This window comes from Delphinapterus leucas, chromosome 1 (genome assembly GCF_059928025.1).
Source record: "Delphinapterus leucas isolate spDelLeu-1000000601 "Yukka" chromosome 1, BTC_Dleu_Yukka2, whole genome shotgun sequence".
In the NCBI taxonomy this organism is placed as follows: domain Eukaryota; kingdom Metazoa; phylum Chordata; class Mammalia; order Artiodactyla; family Monodontidae; genus Delphinapterus; species Delphinapterus leucas.
The window spans coordinates 61173049-61192382 of record NC_143129.1 but is presented as its reverse complement, the minus strand read 5'-3'; the positions used below and the strand labels follow the sequence as shown (position 1 = coordinate 61192382).

Sequence of the window (19334 nt, the reverse complement as noted above, 5' to 3'; positions counted from 1 at the left end):
AAAATTAATACCAGATTTTAAAGACAGTGTGGAAAAAGAGAATGTAAAATATTTCAGTGTTAATGTTTAATATTGATTACATGTTGAGATAATAATGTTTCAGATTCATTGGGTTAAATTAAATATGTTATTAAAATTAATTTCCCCTATTTCTTTTTACTCTTTTAATGTGGCTACACAAAATTTTTACATTACATATGTGGCTTGCATTTGTGACTTGTGTTGTACTTCTTTTGGACAGCATTGATTCTAGACCAATACTTCAGCCACATCACCCAGCCTAGCTCTGAATTATGGCCCCTTAACTAATTTCAGGACTCTCTCTACCCAGAGAGGGCTAAATTTTGCCCAATATATATATATTTTTGGATCCTGTACACCTCCCTACTCCTGCTTGAAGGAGTATTTGGCAATTTACTGGACAGGTAGGGCACATAAAAGAAAATCAGTCAAGTTTGCTCAATTAGAGGTGAGGACAGATGGTCTTGTTGGATGGGGTGGGAATACTAGGCCCAGAGGCAATGGATTTGCTGAGGATATTCTGTGAAGCAATTTTAAGGAAGTTCAGCAAAGTTCAGATTTTTCCCATTTTGACTGTCTCAGGGGTTTTGGTTTTGATTGAAGTATCAACTACTTCCAAGATAATTGTGCATTTTTCAGTGCCCCTGTCTCACCTAGTCACAGTCTGTGTGGTTTACCTTCAGAGACTGTCAAAGCCTTAGTGAGTCCAGCCCCATTAGGGGCTGGTAGGGGCTGGGATGGTAGGCTGTCAGTCTCTGAGCCTTGGGAGCTAAACTCCTGCTGTGGTTAGTTGGTTGCAGCCAAAAAGATAAAAGTAGCTGATGAAAATTGTTTCAAAGGAAGTGGACTTGTGTGTGTGTGTGTTATTAAAGAAGTTTCTGTTTAAATTGTTTTCAATTGAAAATTCTCTTTTAATGAGTATATGAGAAGAAAAATCACATTTTTCAATTAATTTACAATATAATCAAAGACTAACAATTGGTTCAAAGGTATATATTATAATCAGATACTATAGTTACTTGGTCTATGAAATTTCAATTAGGAATTTATAACCATTCAGAGAAATAATTAAGAATAAGAAATGGCTTTTAATATTTATTTACTTCAACTTTTTAATTAAAAAGATCATTTAAAATATGCAACCCATAAATTTTAATTTTTCCTGGATTGGAGTTGTATGTGAAGGTTGCTTGTCCCCAGGCCATCATACCCACCAAGTCTTTCAAGTTGTGCCTTAATACTTCTTCATATCAATATTTGCAATGTAAATACCAGGGCAATAAGTCATCCTTTGATAAGGCATAGTATAGTACTAAAAACTCAGGTGTAGTTTTATGTCATTCTGCTAATTTTGAAGCCACTTTCTTCTTAGACCAGAAAAGCTTTTCATATGTTATTTAATTGGTCTTTATTTGGCATTTGAACAGAGGAGACAATGTTGACTAAGTAAACATTCTCAGCATCTTTGTCTTCTATTCACTGGGAGGAATCTTTATCTATTCCCTGCCTTCATGTCTGCAGGGACCTCAGATCAGTCTGCTATATCTTAATTTGATCTTATTTTCCAGGTCATCAATTCAGTTTTTCTGTGCCTCACAGGCTTGGTATTCTTACTAATAATGGTGTCTGTCCATTGTTATCTAGATGTCCTCATTTTCCTCTCAGTCTTTTGTAGTTTAGAACAGATCTTTCTGATTCTATTCAAAACAGTTTCTGTGGCTTTTAAATAATATTTGCTCAGTTTTTAAGTAAATTTAACACAGCTTTCTTGAGAAGTCAAATGTGACTCGTTTACATCAAATATGGTACCTTTTAGACCAAGTGTTTAAAAGCAACTTGAACAAAATGATATATGAAGAGTACTCAGGAATTGATTTTCTCTATACTGTGATAATAGTAATCTGATAAGACTGCCCAATTTAGCAAAAATAAAAATACAGCACACCTACTTAAATTCAAATTTCAGATAAACAAAAAAGTAATTTTTTAATATAAACAAGTAAGTCCTATGCAATATTAAATCCCATGCAGTTGAACTGGGCATCCTATATTTTATCTGGGAACCCTAAAGCTGGGGCAAAGCACAGTAGTTTCTGACCCTTGTGGAATTATGAAATTTTAAAACAACTAAAGCTCACATTGTAGCTGAGCACATTGAATTGAATACATTTTCTTTATAGGGCACTGATTTTTGTAGTAGTTGCCCTACTTAAATCGGTAACAAGTCAGGAGTTCTACTCATGAAATATTGTTGAGCCCTCCTCCCCTCCAATGTCATTCCCCCCGCCCCCCGCAACTTTGCCCACATGGCCTTGATCTCCCTAGGGGTAATGGCATAGTGGTATTGCGATACCTGCGTTCAGGGTTAAAGCCAGAGCACTTTTTTTGCCTCTCTTAGCCCATCCCATCTCCATCTCTTTCCTTTTAGGAGTTGCAGGTATTCCTCTAGTGGCACAAGCAGAGATGTCCTCTTGACTGATACTCAGGGTCAGGGTGCTATATCTTTGTTGTTTAAAGAATCAAAATCCTTTCCCCTCTCTGTGGCTCTCAGATTTGCTACGTTTGTGACAGGTTTTCTGACTCATGCTATCGCAGGTTGTCTGGCTTATGCTATCGTGTTTCAGGGCTGTGTTATTTACTATTGTGATTTTGAACACGTTATCACAGCTATAGCATGAGATACCAACTTGGAAGAGCGCTGCTTTCAGTGGCTCCTTAGATAATTGCAGCATTACATCATCTTCATAAAGCATTTCAGCCTATGCTAGGTTGAAGATAGATTTAGGTAAAATGTGTGCTTTCTGATGATCATGATAAATCTGTGTAAAGGCTTCTTTGATTCTTTTCTGTATATCAGGCAGTTAGCATTATGAACTAAAATGTGATAACTTGCTCCAAAGTTATCTCCAAGTATCCCCTGGCAAAGCAGGGTTTTGAACAATGAGACTATGTTTTTTGTGGGTGAAAATGTTAACCGTGGCATTGGCTGTGGCAGATAACATTCTGCCTTATGATGGTTTTTATAATCCTTGTCCCCAAGGAGCCTGCTCAAAGCATTTCACAAGGCAGATGTGAGTGACCAAGCACAGAAAATTTGCCCCAACCTAGCTTTCATTTGTGGCTCAGTGTGGGGCATGACCTACCCTTTACTTAACTAGAAACACAAGCTCTTCCTTTATTCTCTGCCTTTCTGCTTTGGTTGACCATTTTCTCCTTTCATAGCATCACTTATTCCACAAGTATTTTTGTTTAGCTCCTACTACATAGGGTACTACATGAGTTACTATAAGACACCATCTCTAGGAGCAAGGAGCTTAGTGGAGGTAAAATATGTCTCACCCCAAGGCAATATATAGTAAGTTTTATCTAAGTATATACAAGTTGGTATCATAAGAGCATAAAGGAAGAAGATACTCTTTTCACTTTGGATCATTAGGACCTTACCATGGAAGAAGTCTGATATGAGCCTTTATAAATGGACAGGATTTCAGTAGGGGAAAATGTGGGAAGTAGGGTCATCCAAGACAGAGGAGAGTGCACAAAAACATTAAAATTTGAAAGAACAGTGAAACTATGTGGAATGGGATGTGATTCAGATGGAATGGATAAGGATTTTTTTCTATTTGAGGATAGCAGGTGGGACCGTACTGTAGATGGATTTGAATGCTACCCAGGAGCAAAACATTGCTTTATCACTAAAATATGTAAAATAGATAAACAACAAGGAGCTACTATCCTTGCACAGGGGACTATGTTCAATATCTATTAATAACCTATAATAGAAAAGAACCTGAAAAAGAATATATATATATTTGTATAACTGAATCACTTTGCTATATGCCTGAAACTAATACAACATTGTAAATCAACTATACTTCAATTAAAAAAAACTATGTATTACCAAAAATAATAGTAAAACATTTGTGATACTATAGAAAAATAACAGCAGCAACAACAAAACAGTGTTTTAGGTAGATTAACCTGAAAGTACTGTGCAGACTGATTGAAAGAGAGAAAATCTCTGGGACGATTTAGAGGCCATTGAAAGAGCCTAAGCCTAAAGTGATAATATCCTGAACTATGGTGATGGTGCCAGAAAAGGACATATGTCCTAGCTGACCTAAATAATGCTTGGTTTCTCTGAGCAGTAATATTAGTTATTTTCATATTGTGAACTACTTATAAATTGTACCTATGTACCATCTGTATCTTCCTTTGATTTAATATGGTATTAAGACTAATAAAGAACCTGAACCTATTAAGTACTATAATCCAGAGGTACAATGAATAGGAAAAAATTTCCTGATTCTTACCTAACCTTGATCTCAATCTACTACTTGAAGCTTTTTTTTTTTTTTTTGAGGTACGCGGGCCTCTCACTGCTGTGGTCTCTCCCGTTGCGGAGCACAGGCTCCGGACGCGCAGGCTCAGCGGCCATGGCTCACGGGCCCAGCCGCTCCGCAGCATGTGGGATCTTCCCGGACCGGGGCACGAACCCGTGTCCCCTGCATCGGCAGGCGGACTCTCAACCACTGCACCACCAGGGAAGCCCCTACTTCAAGCTATTTTATTGAGAAAGAGTTAACATGTACACTATGAAAGATACTTCAGATTTCTAAAAAATCATATTTAATGTAATTTGCTTCTAGCAGTGTTTTAAACACGTTAATTCTGTGATTCGTCTCTCTCACTTTTAAAGTAAAAAGACTAATTTTTTAAAAAATGCAGCACTTGAGTGTGTCTTTATCTTTTATGGCTTTTCATATAAAATGACGTCAAATTCAGTGAGAAAACTCCAAACAGCTTTTTGTAATGATGAGTTTTGGCAATTCCAATAGTGGTAGAATTTCTAATTTCTATTTTAAGATAGAGATCCATTTTGATTTTTTGTAGTTTATATAATATCTGTAATTATTTTCATGTGTCTTCTTTGGTATTAGGAGCAAGAAGATTTTGGTATGCATTTTGCTGTGAAATTTTGATTTGGAAATCTATGACTCCTTGTCATCATCTTAGGTTTTGGTGCAAATTATTTCCTTTTGTCACTGTTCTTGACTAAATAAGGTTAGAACAGAATTGAAAACTCAAAGTAAAAATTACAAAACTTGAGTCTCTTCATCGTAGGGAATACATACATATTTCCCATGCCTGCTTCACTTATTCTGATTTATTCAGCACCCATTTATGAAGCACATACTAAAGTCTCAGGCTGCAAGGAAAACAAAGATAAATAAGAACTGATTGTAGTCTACCTGGGGGTGGCAATCAAGTGGGGATATTCAGACACGGGTACCAGTTAATTAAAAAAGCAGAGTAGAAGACCAAAGGACAAATTGATTAAGAGAGGAAAAGGGAGAAGACTCCTAGAATAACTCTTTGTATGTCAGCTCAGACATGGAAGTTCACTCTGCTGAGAATTAGAATATAGGAAATTCTGAATTGAATTTTTGACTTGTTAAGTTTTAGATGTGGAGTGATAGGTCTGTTAGACCAGTAGTTCCCAAATGATTTGTGGACTTTTACTCAAGGCTGCATAGATCTTTGTTAAAAATACAGATTGCCTGGAAGTACTATAGAGAATTTGGTAGATTAAATCTAGGTGAAATCTGGGTTCAGAAATAAATTTTCAGATGATTCTGATAATCAGTAAGGTTTGGCATCTACTTTAGTAAAGATCTAGGAGAGAGAAGACAGATGGTAGTTGAAGTTACAGGAGTGGATGTGATTTCCTGGGGAGAGCATGAAGAGCGAGCACAGAACAATGCTAAGGATGTAACACCATCAGATAAGGAGTAGGCAGAGGAGGAATCAGCAAAGAAACTAAAAAAGGAATATACTGTGTCAAGGAGCTGGAATATATTTACCTAGATCCTCTAAGTCTTAGAATAGTAATGCTCATTTCTGAGTCCATATAGAGAAAAACAGTGCAGAATAAAAATCTTTAGGTTTCTACTCATTATTTGGCTTTATTCCAAAAAGGATTAATCAGATTTCAAATGTGCCCTCTTGCAAAAAGATTGCTACTACTTCCAGAGAAGTCTGTTGGAGAAACAGAAATTGACCCTCTTGGTTAGAGAATTATGAACAAAGTAGAGTATCAGAAAAGAAAGTTGAAATATTGTAAAACAAAAAATACCTTATTGTACACTTTCTGTATTAAATTAGAATATTTAATTTATTGAAATGACCTTTATAATTGAGAACTAGAACTATTATAGTCTCTCAGGAACAAATCCTTCTGTTCTTAGCCCTTCCTATTTCTTTTGTTATTGTTCTTGTGGTGATCAGTGCATCTCCTACTCCTATGTGAGTAAAAACTTATATTAATGGAAACATGTACTGTTACAAAAAGGAGTGAAATGACAATTTTATGTAACCTGACTTGATATAAAAATTAATTGGATTTTTCAAAACCCACATCCCAGTATAGAGTAACTTCATTGATCCTAAAGGATTTTTAAAATATACATATTATTGACATTTACTTGGGGGTGTAGTTATTGTTTACTTACACTCACTCTCCTTTGAGGTTCCAGATGATCCTTTATGCAAGTTAATTAGAGGGTCATATCAGCAGTTGTGTGACCTACTTTTAATTTAATGGTCTTTACTGATTACATATAGATTTTTGAGGAGCTCATTGAACAGATGGCCTATGGTCAATAGTGGTCCAACATTTTTAACGTTTGAGGTTCTACATTAAAAGGTCATCTCAATTAACATGGTATTGGAGGACTATTTTATTGTGAATAGTATTTTGTCAAAGACAGATGAAAAGGCAGGCAATGATACATATCTTTGAATAGAGAAAATTTACTGGTGGGAATACCACAATGAAAAACTTCATATTTGTTGATGGCCAACTTGTTAGAATTTAACCAATTTCAAAGTCAGAGAGGGAGCATAGTCCACACAATATTGCCCTTACTTCTAACACTAGTTGTGTCAAGTTGTTACCAAAATCACCCTCAGGTTCAGTAATTCACTAGAAGCACTCCCGGAACTCAATGAAAGCTGTAATACTCATGGTGACATTGTATTACAGCTGCAGGATACAGATTAATGCTTGCCAGGGGATGAAGCACATTGGACAGAGTCCAGGAGAAGTACCAAGCATGGCTCTTCCTTTGTCCTTTCCCCACGGAGTCATGGACAATGTAGCTTTCCTGACATCAGTGTGTGACGATATGCGTGGAGTATTGCCAGATAGGGAAGCTCACTTGAGTCTTGTCCAGAGTTTTCACAGGGGCTTATTCATGTACTGCTCACATGACTAACCTTTAGTCTCCAGCCTCTCCATAGGTAGAACTAATACTGCATGCCCCGAAGCCCCATGGTAAGTCACATTGTTAGGCTGTTGAGTGGTCAAGACCCACATGCAAACAAAGACCTCCTATTACACTTGCAAGGGCCTAGAGATCACCTCCTAGAAGTCAATGGCAAAGGCCAGTTCTCTTTTTGGGTAAGGCTGATTCTTCACTACACACAATTCTTTCAGATAACAAAAGCAGATGAGGCCCAACTGAAACAATAGTTCACAAATCTGTGACTACAAAGACCATGGCAGATGAAATGACTCCTTGTTGTCTGCAGGGTTAAAACGTCTTCATTCAAGATTACATTTCCATATTCTAGATCCCACTCAACTTGCCCTTTATAAATTTCCTTCTATAGTCAATTAGAATCATATTTCCTGGGCATGCCAAGTGCTTCCCTGCTTTGGAGCCTCTGCTCACACCACACTTGTATTCTCTTGAGATCTTTCAATTTTGTTGAGCCCATCTTGTCTACAGTGCTCAGCCCAGGCCCCATCTCCTGCGGAAGCCCACTTTCACCACTTGAACCTTTCGATAGTCACTTTCTTTACTGAATTCCTGTAGCTAACGTTACTCATATATCATTTATTTGGCTGTTAGCATATGGTTCCTTCCATTGATATTTTGTCTTTACAAGTAGATCTTAACCTCTTGCAAGTTAGGAACATTATGGACTATATCTCATGCCTTTTTGATCCTGTAGATCCTAGTACAATGTCTTGCACATGGTAAGTGTTAAATATTTGAATAGTAAGCTTTCATACAGACAGGTGCAACTAGGAACACATTGTTCAAATATAAGAGCTAAAACATCTTGTAAAAATAATCTAATTTATACTAACAAATTTCTGAGGTAACCATATTAATCCAAGAGAGTGTCAGAGTTATTTTTAGCAATTCATTGAAGGCATCTGCAAACATAAAGGTCAGCAAAATGCTGGAAAATGCCCAGAGAAGTATTGCCATACTGCTCCCACCTCAGGGCTTTTGCACGTGCTTTCCGAACCTTTGCCTATAATGCTTTTTCTCTAAATATTTGAACACTAACTGAGAGAAGCAAACCCACTCTACCTGAAATATCGTTCTATTCCTCACTATATCTTTATCGTTTTATTTTTTTATAGTACGTTTCACTAACCAATATTATATACATGCTTTTTATGTCTTTTTCCTCAACTACTAGAACATAAAGTCCATAGGGGAGGGACATTGGCTTGCTAACAGTTATATCCTCTGCACCTAAAATAGTGTCTGATTCTTAGTAGGTACTCTGAAAAGTATGTGTTGAATACGTGAACAAATTTGAACTATGCAGCAAATATAAAGCTTAATTTTTTATGTACACTCAATTTTTATGTCATTCAATTCAAGAAGATTAATTGAGCTCAAAGAGTTTCAAACAGAAGCATCTAAAATGATTGAAGGAATGGTAGAATGTTTTATAAATTATTAAAAAAATATTCAACCTATAAAAGCAGTAACTAGTGTATACATGGCCAAAGTTAATAAAATTATAAAATGTAATGATTAAGCAAAAATAGGCATGTTTATCAAATGCTGGTTATCAGAAGCATTCTTTAAAGTTTTGTGGAAAAAATGAAAGAGTGTTATTTTTACACAATGGTTAGTAAATATGTAGCACTTAAATTTTTTATTTATTTTAAAAGGGTTTAAAGGGCTGTTTTGATAAAAATTATAATTAATAATTTTAAAATAATGCAAAATCAGAAATACATCTAACTTTGGAAAATAATAGCAGGGAGTTCAGTTATTCTGCTTCATTTTAACAGGAGTTGCAGAGTTTATCATTGCCTGTTGATACGCGTTTCCAAGACTGTCAAGTACCCCAGTTGAACCTTTATTTTGGGAGAATGAGTGGTCAGCAACCCTGGGAATGAGGACATATCCAAATGTGGCTATAGATGCATTTGGAGTCTAACCCCACATATTCATCATTGAGAGGTGTCTTACCTAGATTCCATAGGATCTCTGATAAATCCAGGCTGTGCTCATAGGCTGCAATGCTTCTTAGTCTTCTAGTTCCAAAGAATTGCTTTATTCTATTCACATACTTCCCACTGCAGTCCCAGCACTTACCTCAGGATTAAGGTATTCATCATGAATATTGACTGGTCTTATGAAGACACTACTTCCTCTCCTCTCTCTTCTCTTCCCCCCTGTCCTTTGTTCTCATTGTTGCTACTCCCCGCTAAGAGATTTCTTTCTAGGTGAAGGCAGAATATGGCTTATATTTTTGACCTTTGTGTCAGGCTTTGATTCTGAGACATTTGGCAGCACATATGTACAATGCCCAGGCAGCAGCTTGCTAACAATATGATTTGTCATTTATTTCTTTGCTTCCATATTACCCTGCTTATGCTGAGATTTGCCCCCCATATTCAAGGAAAGAAGGCTGGCAATGATCCAACCTTTTTGTGTTACTGTTTCTAGCTCGTGATTTTAGTAGCATGTTTGAAACTAGAATGAACTTTTATGTTTTCTCCTTTCATCTCTGCCTCTTTGGATTTTTGGCAAACATCAAGGCAAATAAATCAGACCCACCACTGCAAACCCATCTGCTTTCAGGGACATGTAACTTGACTAGTTTGTGATGTTTTACCATAGATCTAGCTCCAACATAGAACTAAAGGAGGATCCCTGTGGAGTAAGAATAGCAGACACGTTTTAAGGTCAAGTTTTTTTAAAGCTCTGAATCATTTATCTGCTGACTGATTGTGGCTGCGCATGGTCTCCACTGGCATTTCTAATGACATTAACAAGTTGACATGATACTTACAAAGTTGAAATGATTTTATAGTAGATGAAAAGTGAAAATGCAGTTATAGTTTGGATTTGAAAATAGACAATAAGAAAAGATGCTGTCATTGTTGTAAAAATGTAGCAAATCAGGGTACAGCCAAAGGAGTTTGTTTATTAGGACATTATTTTTATACTTCATCTGGTGCTAAGGTCACATGTAAAAACACTAATCCTCATTGAAATACCTTTCCAGTTGTTGACAGCCTAGAAATTGTTTCCTAAGAAATAATAAGGTATGGTCATCCAAACCTGTCTTCCTAATACTTGTTGACACTTCAATGCTGTATTCATTTCTTTCTCACAGCAAGTAAGTGATGATTCTCTTCAAATAGGAATTAAGAGGATTACAAAGATGTCAGGGTATATACATTATACTGGAAGAACAGCTCATGTAATACTCTTGATAACAGGCTATAAATTGTCTCCACTTAAAATGATCAAAAATTAATCGAGATACTTATCATACCTCTTAGAGTTGGTTTTAAACTGATCTTCAACAAGCTGAATTATATCCTCTGTTGGGCCATGGATTTTATCACACTAGGGATTGATGTATTTTTTAAGATAAGTTTTCATTATGACTTAGCAGTTTGGAAATTAAAGAAAATCCTTGAAAGGTAAACTAAATAGAAATTTCATTTCTACGTGATGGTAGTGTCAGGGGTGTGTGTCTGGGTGGGTGATAAAACTCAACTTTAAAGACTTTCTTCTAAACCTTTCACTACTACTGCCTGCTTCTGGTCAGCTTTTATATGTGGCCCAACCTGATGGCTTCTTAGGCAGGATAGAAGGTGATCTCAAGGACTTTGCCCATAGTTACTTTCTTGATGGTGATGGTACAGAAGGGAGCCATGCAATAGTGACAGTGGCATTTGTTCTGTCCCTAACCATGACTTCAACCCTTCTCTGATCCTCAGAAGCTGAATTCTAAAGTAATGAATGAAAATGGTAGCTGTTCTGACAAATTTAGCTTTTACCATACCCTGTCCTTCCCAGTGTTTTTTCTGGGTATGTTTGTGTACATCTTCCTTTCTTGCATGAATATATGCAAGGCTGGGGCCAGAGTGTATATCAGTTGATGAAAACATCAATTTATCCAAATAATTGTTCACTTTTGCTTTTTTTCATGGATTAATAGAAACAAGGATAATTTCGACACATAAGATACATGATATAAAATTCAGAAGAGGGTGTGTATGCATTAATGTATCATCATGCTGAAAGCTCAAAGGGTACTGGTTTCATAATCATAATGTTCATGATATCCAAAGAAAAGCAGTGGTTTATTTCATTATTTAAAGTGTACAAATACAGATGGATGTCTAAAATATACATTCACCAAAATTTTTAAACAATTAAATGTGCTTCTTAATTAAAATAGCTAGGAATAAACCTACCTAAGGAGACAAAAGACCTGTATGCAGAAAATTATAAGACACTGATGAAAGAAATTAAAGATGATACAAATAGATGAAGAGATATACCATGTTCTTGGATTGGAAGAATCAACACTGTGAAAATGACTCTACTACCCAAAGCAATCTACAGATTCAATGCAATCCCTAGCAAGCTACCACTGGCATTTTTCACAGAACTAGAACAAAAAATTTCATAATTTGTATGGAAACACAAAAGACCCCGAATAGCCAAAGCAATCTTGAGAAAGAAAAACGGAGCTGGAGGAATCAGGCTCCCTGACTTCAGACTATACTACAAAGCTACAGTTATCAAGATAGTATGGTACTGGCACAAAAACAGAAATATAGATCAATGGAACAGGACAGAAAGCCCAGAAATAAACTCACGCACATATGGTCACCTTATCTTTGATAAAGGAGGCAGGAATGTCCAGTGGAGAAAGGACAGCCTCTTCAATAAGTGGTGCTCGGAAAACTGGACAGGACATGTAAAAGTATGAGATTAGATCACTCCCTAACACCATACACAAAAATAAGCTCAAAATGGATTAAAGACCTAAATGTAAGGCCAGAAACCATCAAACTCTTAGAGGAAAACATAGGCAGAACACTCTATGACATAAATCACAGCAAGATCCTTTTTGACCCACCTCCTAGAGAAATGGAAATAAAAACAAAAATAAACAAATGGGGCCTAATGAAACTTCAAAGCTTTTGCACAGCAAAGGAAACCATAAACAAGACCAAAAGACAACCCTCAGAATGGGAGAAAATATTTGCAAATGAAGCAACTGACAAAGGATTAATTTCCAAAATTTACAAGCAGCTCATGCAGCTCAATAACAGCAACAACAAAAAAACCCAATCCAAAAATGGGCAGAAGACCTAAATAGATATTTCTCCAAAGAAGATATACAGATTGCCAACAAACACATGAAAGAATGCTCAACATCATTAATCATTAGAGAAATGCAAATCAAAACTACAAGATATCATCTCACACCAGTCAGAATGGCCATCATAAAAAAATCTAGAAATGATAAATGCTGGAGAGGGTGTGGAGAAGAGGGAACACTCTTGCACTGCTGGTGGGAATGTGAATTTGTACAGCCACTATGGAGAACAGTATGGAGGTTCCTTAAAAAACTACAAATAGAACTACCATACGACCCAGCAATCCCACTACTGGGCATATACCCTGAGAAAACCATAATTCAAAAAGAGTCATGTACCAAAATGTTCATTGCAGCTCTATTTACAATAGCCAGGAGATGGAAACAACCTAAGTGTCCATCATCGTATGAATGGATAAAGAAGATGTGGCACAATGGAATATTACTCAGCCATAAAAAGAAACGAAATTGAGCTATTTATAATGAGGTGGATGGACCTAGAGTCTGTCATACAGAGTGAAGTAAGCCAGAAAGAGAAAGACAAATACCATATGCTAACACATATATATGGAATTTAAGAAAAAAAAATGTCATGAAGAAACTAGGGGTAAGACAGGAATAAAGACACAGACCTATATGGGAACATATGTATATGTATAACTGATTCACTTTGTTATAAAGCAGAAACTAACACCATTGTAAAGCAATTATACTCCAATAAAGATGTAAAAAAAAAAAAGGTGAATAATAATTTTTATTTATTTATTTAATGAGTATTCAATTTATACTAGGCAGTGTGCTAAGCACTTTACACACGTTATCTTACTCTAAACAACATGAATTTGGTGTTACCATCCCATTTTACAGATGAGGAAACTGAGTTTAATGAGATTAAATAACTTGTCTGAGATCCTATAGGTGTTAAGTGGAGTAGCCAGAAATCGAACCAATGAGTTTGCCTGGCTCCAGAGCCACTACACCACCATATTGGACTGAGGATCAGAATGGGAGACGCATCTAATGGGAAGTAAATTGTGGGTGAAGTTGTGAGTCTCTAGATATTGGTGAATTAGCTGTCCATGAAAGAGTGAATTCTTCCCTCTTCTCATTCTGAGGATAATTGTCAGGACTTAAGGAGACTGCTTATGGGGACCTTCCAAGAAAATGACCTCGTATCAGTTTTGGTTGTGCTATAAAATGTTTTTAGCTATATTTTATAAAAGGTTTTCACATGAAACTTTTTAACTCCAGATATTTGGATGGTGAATTATTTGGCTTCTTTTTTGTCCTTTTCTGTTCATTTTATTTCTTGTAAAAGTTGACAGCTATCTGGAATAAGTCTTTTAAAAAGAAAAAAGGAATGAATATTGAAGAGAAAAATGATTTTGTCTTCCTTTTACAACGTTAGGTTTAGTGACTCCCTGACTCAAATACTTTAATGATTGAGTGAGTAAATTGAGGGGATTAGATGTGGATTCCTGAATATATACTGTTCCTATTCTCAGCAGTATGGGTAATTGGGAGATGGTTAACTTTAGCTTTCGCTTTGAAAACACGATTATTTTCTCTATAGTGTGCCATTTCATTCATATTAGTCTATTTGTAAGACTCTAGTGTACCTCTTAACTTTCACTTATATGAAAGGGATCAGTGAATAATGTAGCAAAATAGCTTATTTAGTTAATAAAGTGAAGTTCCAGAAATTATTCCCTTAGCCAACTGAGAGCAATATGTAAGAAGAAAACTCTAGAAACACACATATGTAGAAAGCATTTAAAAGTAATCATAGGAAAGGAAAGTTGACTAAGTACAGAAAAGTTTATGATTTTTATTTTCATTTGATTTTGCCCCTTTATTTTTTAAAACAAACAAGGAAGATTCAATTATTCATAGAAAAAAATTAATCAGTATTATACAAAGTTACTTCCTAGAAACTTTTGCTCAATTTCCCTTTTTCTGAATCAGGCTGTTGGTACCATTTAAACACAGCATGATGCCAGTAGAGTAGGCAGTTTCTAGGGAATATAGTCCAGTGATTTCTCTCCCTCAACATCTCAAAAAGTGCAAAAAGAGATATCCTGTGAACCATTCAACATGTTTGCCCCTAAAATAGTTCAGCTTGGGAGGAGTAAAATTTTCATTGGTAATTTTCCAAATAGTTTGTAAGTGGAGACTTACTGTGTGGAAAGAGCACCCTTCTGTTGGAGAAAACCTGGGCAGTGAAAACTCATCTGCCTGGTACCAGATTCCCCTACTTATATTCCATAACAGACCAGATAAACCATACATTTCATAATATATCTCTTTATACATTACCTTTATATTTACCGTATTCTAAACCCCCTATCTCACCCCAGTTTTCTTTATCATTAGAAATTACATTTACCGTGATAAATATAAACTTTCTATGTATCCTTTTACTTAAGTTATGGTAATTTTTTGAAAGTTCCATTTTTATTTGGTTTTAGCATTCCATTCTGGTAAGCCATCAGAATTTTCTCTGGACTGATTTATAATATGTTTGATGTTTGCTAGCAAATTTGGAACTTTTCAGTTTTCATCCTTTCTCTATGTGATATAAGATCTAATTACTACTCAGCATGATATAGCAGCTGAAATGAAAAAGGCAGCAAGAGAAGGCACTGGCTTAACTTAGAGCTAATCAACTACATCCTTCTTATGTACTTCTCAGCTAGAGAGAGAAAGAGAAATAGCATTATTAAAGTAACTCATGTATTAAAACTCATTTTTTTTCTTTGCTTGATTTTAACTGAAAGAGGGGATTTGTTCAAATCTTTATGGGAGCGAGACATTAAATAATACTTTAAATTTGCATTAGTAGTCATTGATGCTTCTTTAGTTGTGCAGAATGTTTTCATTATTGGGGTTGGTAGAAGTAGTCCCATCCCATTTTCTTGACATTTAAACAGATAAAAACATTTACAGAAGTAAAATAAAATCAAGTGAATGATTAATCATTTTTTATAAGGCTTAGAACTTTTGAACTTTTGGATCTTGAATCTGTCTGGAAAAACAAAAAACAAAAAAACTCTAGATTTATCTTTAAAGCATATGTCATTTTAATATGTTGGTTTGAGGGCTTTTTATTTTCTGAAGTAAGTTGGGTAATTACCCATTGGGAGGAAAGATTGATAATACTTTTTATTTTTTAAATGACTATGGTCTGAGTTTTCACATATCAGATTGTCAAAAATTAAAAAGTCAAATAATATTTGGTTTGGGGCAGGTGCGGAGAAACACTCTACCACTGTTTGGATTATGTGTTGGTACAATGGAAATGCATATTTATTGACCTAGCAATTCCACCTCTAGGAATATATCTTGAACATGTATGTATAAAAATGTTCCTAGTGATATTATTTGTGATATAAATAGAAAAAATGCAAAAAAATCATTAATAAGAAAATATTAAATTATGATATGTCCATATCCAGGTGTGCCTCATTCTTTTTAATAGTTGCTATTAAAGAAAATAAAATACATTTGCATGTACTGATCAAGAATATTCTGTAAGTTATCCCATTAAGTGAAGAGAGCAGATAGTTTTCTTCTATTTGTGCTCAAAAAGCAAAGGATGGAGAAGTGTGTATACAACTTCCCTCCCTCCCCTCCCCCTCACATAAACACACAGTCACAAGTCTAAAGATAGATGGATGAAAGGACACAAAAGAAATTGTTGATAGTATTTATCTCTGATGAATGGGACTATGGGTCTGGGATGGAAGGCAGGGTTTTTTTTGTTCTTTTTTTTATGGAGAGGGCAGCATACTATTTTTGTGCTGTTTGAAATTTATTGACATTAATTTTCATAATTAAGAAATTTAAAATTAATGACCAAGTCTACTTTTTTTTTTTTAGGACTCAGCCCAGGAGAGTGTTATTACTCGAGATATTCATCGTACATTTCCTGCACATGATTACTTTAAAGATAGCGGAGGAGATGGCCAGGAATCTCTGTACAAGATCTGCAAGGTAGGACCCTCCACCTTATTTTTTTCTAATTTATTATTTAGGGCTATATTTTAGGAACCCATCTTAAAGATTTTTAGATTTGCACTGTGCCATGTTCTCTGCTTTATACCTACACTACCAGATCCTCAGTACTGAGTCCTGAGGGTGACTTTTGGGCTGCATGTTCTGTGCCTTCTTGTGGTGGAGGAGGTGTGGTATGACCTCAGTTTGGCTTTGATGCTAACAGGAAAGGAACAGAACGTCCTCTCAGGCTACTGCAGTAAAGGCTCAGAGGAGTCCTGATGACTCTGTTCATCTGACAAGGTAATGTGGCAGTTGTCTCAATTTTTTGACAGTAGGCAAGAGTAAGAAACAGTGTGGCACCTGTTTTTGAATACTGGCAAGTTCTCTGATATTGTTGATGTATTCTGAGTTATGTCACATCATACATCTTTGTGCAGTTTTTATATCCCATTTTGAAATCTTTCTTCTCCCTCATTATTAGCAGATCTGGAAGAAAAACTGTTTCCTGACTTTCAGTACATATGCGTTGCTTGGATTAAAAAGGCTCTGTGTTTAATAGTGGAGAATAGCTATCAGATTATTAATTTCTCAAAGTTATATTAGAAATGAAGAATGACTTTTCAAATCATTATATATCGTTAACTTATATTGTCCATGCTAATCGAGGCTAAAGACTCAAAATTGCAAAATTTCCATCAAATAAAGTTTTGCCCTTTATCCTCAAAGTTAAGATGCCCTGCAAAGTGTGATGGGTATACTCAACATTTGTCCTTACCTGCCATTCCACTAGAGGTTGCTGATGAATAGTGAACGACACCAAAAATCTTGTAATAATATGAAGAAAAAACAAACACCATGGCTAATTTTCAAGTTAGGTAGTAAGTTTCTGAATAATCAAATTTAACCTTTTATTAAGTAGCAAAGATTAGCCAGTAGGTAGTCAGAAATATACTCACATATCAGTATCATTTAATATTTACTGTTTTTTTAAAATGGCACTTATAAAGTACTACCTGCATATGCTAACCAAGTAGGATTGATGTTTAATTCTGCAAATGGCACACTTTGCCTAAAATCCTTCTTTGTGCATGTTTGTGTTTTAGCCCTCTGCCTACTCCTGTCTTTCTTTTCTTTCTTTTCTTTCTTTTTTTTGAAAGCTTTGCTTATCTGCTGGTGCCTGACTTACGTCCTCCCCTATGTGACAGAGGATGTCACAAGCCTGCATCTAACATTAATTCATTAATTTATTTTTGCTGTGTTGAGTCTTCGTTTCTGTGCGAGGGCTTTCTCTAGTTGTGGCAAGCGGGGGCCACTCTTCATCGCGGTGCGTGGGCCTCTCTTGTTGCAGAGCGCAGGCTCAGTAGTTGTGGCTCACGGGTCTAGTTGCTCCACGGCATGTGGGATCCTCCCAGACCAGGGCTCGAACCCGTGTCCCCTGCATTAGCAGGCAGATTCTCAACCACTGCACCACCAGGGAAGACCTCCTGTCTTTCTTTTCTTTATTTTTTCTTTTCTCTTGATGTAGCCATTTTGGAGGATTATAAACGTACACACTGATCAGAAATCTGTTTTTATATGGATATATCATTTAGAGCTAGAAATGCATAACTAACTTAAAGTCTGAGAATGTACTAATTTCTAGAAGGTGATATGTCATCTAGTTTTTAAAATGACAAAAACCATCAAACACCACAAAAAAATGTATAATATATTTATTATATGCTTGTGAAAGGAAAACCTAATTATTAAAAAAAATTTTCTACCAGTTTTTTAAAAAAATAAATTTATTTATTTTTGGCTGCGTTGGGTCTTTGTTGGGCTTTCTCTAGTTGCGGTGAGCGGGGGCTACTCTTCATTGCAGTGCGTGTGCTTCTCACTGCGTAGCTTCTCTTGTTGCGGAACACAGGCTGTAGGCGCACGGGCTTCAGTAGTTGCAGCACACGGGCTCAGTAGTTGTGGCTTGCGGGCCCTAGAGCACAGGCCCAGTAGTTGTGGCACACGGGCTTAGATGCTTCGCGGCATGTGGGATCTTCCCGGAGCAGGGCTCGAACCCAAGTCCCCTGCACTAGCAGGTGGATTCTTAACCACTGCACCACCAGGGAAGCCCTCCACCAGTTTTAAAATTCTACAAGCTAATTAGTCTCTGGCTTGTGTAAGGAAGATATCAAAATTTATATAGTTTCTAAGTTATTTAGAAAGGTCTGGCTTATAGTATATGGAACAACATTTTTCTCCTAGCATTTAGTATATTTTCAGCCATTCAGTAACTTTTCTCTCAATTTTTCTCTAATTGATACTAGATACTTTTTTTCACATAGCTAAAACAGAAGGCTCTATGTGCTTGCAGCTTCTGCCTTACAGTTTTGCTCCATTGTAGTAAAAACAGTATTTGCTTCATTATGTAATATTTAGAGGGGAAATATCTGAAACACTACTAAACACAAAGATAAAAGTTAAATAGTTGGTACATTTAAGTAACTGATACCCCTTGCTTTCATATTGCAGATAATTCAACCTTGAATTCACTAGAAAGTATTTGTTATACATTCACACAGCTTGTGTAACCATTTAAAATTATCAATGTGTATTTTGTAACATGATCAAACAGTTTTAAATCTCTTTATGAGTAAAGAATATCATAAAAATATAGGACTAAGACATATTATAATTACTGAGTAGCTTAAATTGCACTAAATTTTATGGAAAACCAAAGAATCCCGTTAAAAACATTACAAAATTCAAGGTAGTAAATAAAAGTTGATAAGGCTTTTAATATTGTGCTAAAATATATACTACCTAAACATAACTTTATAATAGTCTTTGATAATGGAGGAGAGCAGAGATGAATATATCAGAAAATGTTGGAGAAA

At 35.8% G+C, this 19334-nt stretch overlaps 1 protein-coding gene across 3 annotated transcripts in view; it reads left to right on the top strand.

Annotated features, from left to right (window-relative positions):
• The window catches only part of RABGAP1L (RAB GTPase activating protein 1 like), a 684589-nt gene that overhangs the window by 381188 nt on the left and 284067 nt on the right, over positions 1-19334 (top strand). For 2 of the 3 annotated variants that reach the window (XM_089921608.1, XM_089921651.1), the window contains one exon: positions 16348-16461. The exons of the other annotated variant lie outside the window; for it this stretch is intronic. In XM_089921608.1, coding sequence (XP_089777734.1) covers positions 16348-16461 — 114 coding nt within the window. The remainder of the gene's footprint in view (positions 1-16347; positions 16462-19334) is intronic. 3 annotated transcript variants of the gene reach the window in all.